Source organism: Aureococcus anophagefferens, assembly GCF_000186865.1.
Source record: "Aureococcus anophagefferens unplaced genomic scaffold AURANscaffold_52, whole genome shotgun sequence".
NCBI classification, from domain to species: Eukaryota; class Pelagophyceae; order Pelagomonadales; family Pelagomonadaceae; genus Aureococcus; species Aureococcus anophagefferens.
In genome coordinates this window covers 127,349-129,020 of record NW_008705605.1, presented here as the reverse complement: position 1 = coordinate 129,020, position 1,672 = coordinate 127,349, and the positions used below count along the sequence as shown (strand labels likewise).

Genomic DNA, 1,672 nt, shown 5'->3' with positions numbered 1-1,672 from the left:
CGATCGCCTCGCGCTCGCAGGCCACGAGCGACTCCAGGTGCCGCACGCGCGGCGGCGGCGGCGGCGGCCGCCGCTCGTCGTCGGACGACGCGAGGTCCTCGGACCACGCGCGCGACGGCGCGCGGCGCCGCGGGTCCTCGCCGTCCGCCGCGGCGGCGTCCGCGGCGACGTCCGAGGCGGCGTCCGCGGAGAGGTCCTCGGACCACGCCCGCGACGCGCGCGGCGGCGACGAGTTCCACGCCTCTTCTCGGCTCCGCGGCGGCGGCGCGGCGGCCATGTTTTGTGGCTCTGTGCCCGACGGCGCGGGTGCGCCTCGCCGCGCCGCCGGACCACGACACGAGGCGACCAGGACGCGGCCGCGCCGCGCGACGGGACCACGAAGGATGCGACCAAGGACACGGCAGCCCGGTGCAACAAATTTGTACGGCGTTCACTTCGATGCAAGGGCTATGCAAGGTGCCGTGCCTCGATTGAGTGCCTCTTGCGATGGTTTGAGTCGCCTCGACCTCGCCGCTCGCACACCCACGCTCTCCCCGCCGTGCATCGCGCTCGACCATGAATGACGCGCCGGAGACGTCGACGCCCGACGCGCCGTCGGAGGTCGAGAAGCTGCGGAGCCGCGTGGCGGAGCTCGAGCTGCGCCTCGCGCCGGGTGCCGCGGCGCCCGTCGACGCCCTGGGCGGGGCCGCCTGGACGTCGCTGGTCATCTTCGGCGCCGACGGCAACCTGGCGACGAAGAAGACCTACCCGACGCTCTTCGCGCTCTGGCGCAAGCGGCTGCTGCCGCCGGACGTCGTTATTTTAGGCTACGCGCGCGCGGACCTGACCGTCGACGACTTCCGGAAGCGCGTCTACCGGGCCATCTACGACAGCGCCCACGCGCAGCGCGAGCGCGCGTCCTTCCTCGAGCGCTGCGCCTACGTGGCCGGCCAGTTCGACGACGCGGCCCACGTCCGCGGCCGCCTGCGGCCGGAGCTCGAACGGTTGGAAGCCGCGCAGGCCGCGCCGGGCGCGCGGGGCCGCGGCGGCGCCGCCGCCCGCGTGCGCGTCTACTACATGGCCGTGCCGCCCTTCCTCTACGGGCCCATCTGCCGGTCGCTCCGCGGCGGCGGGCTCCGGGGCGGCGGCACCGCGGACCGCTTCGTCTTAGAAAAGCCCTTCGGCCGCGACGCCGCGTCCTGCCGGGCGCTCTGCGCGGAGCTCGGCGCGCTCCTCCGCGAGGACGAGGCCTACCGCATCGACCACTACCTGGGCAAGGAGCTCGTCATGAACGTGCTCGTGCTGAGATTCGCGAACGTCTGCTTCGAGGGCATCTGGGACCGGACCAAGGTCGCGCGCGTCGACATCTGCTGCTTCGAGACCATCTCGACGCTCGGCCGCGGCGGCTACTTCGACGCCTACGGCATCATCCGCGACGTGCTCCAGAACCACCTCGCGCAGATCCTCGCGCTCGTCGGGGCAGGAAAAGAGAGCGAAATTCCCAAAGGCTCCTATCTCGGCCGTTTTCCACTCGTTTCGGCTGACTTTTGGACGAGCGATCATCTCTCGGAGCGCTCTCGAAGCGTGGATGCTTTTTCCGGAACGCGCGCGCGCGGAACACTCATGTTGAAGAGAACTTGAATCACTCTCGCGCGCCCAGGCGCTCGTCGGCATGGAGCAGCCGCTGTCCTTC

At 71.5% G+C, this 1,672-nt stretch overlaps 1 protein-coding gene across 1 annotated transcript in view; it reads left to right on the top strand.

The window, feature by feature from the left end:
• Nucleotides 1-555: 555 nt before the first annotated feature.
• Nucleotides 556-1,672, top strand: part of AURANDRAFT_59602 (hypothetical protein) — a gene marked incomplete at both ends in the record, with an annotated part of 8,363 nt that continues 7,246 nt past the window's right edge. Inside the window, 3 exons of the mRNA XM_009043370.1 lie at nt 556-951; nt 1,000-1,501; nt 1,640-1,665. Of these exons, the coding sequence (XP_009041618.1) occupies nt 556-951; nt 1,000-1,501; nt 1,640-1,665 (924 nt within the window). The remainder of the gene's footprint in view (nt 952-999; nt 1,502-1,639; nt 1,666-1,672) is intronic.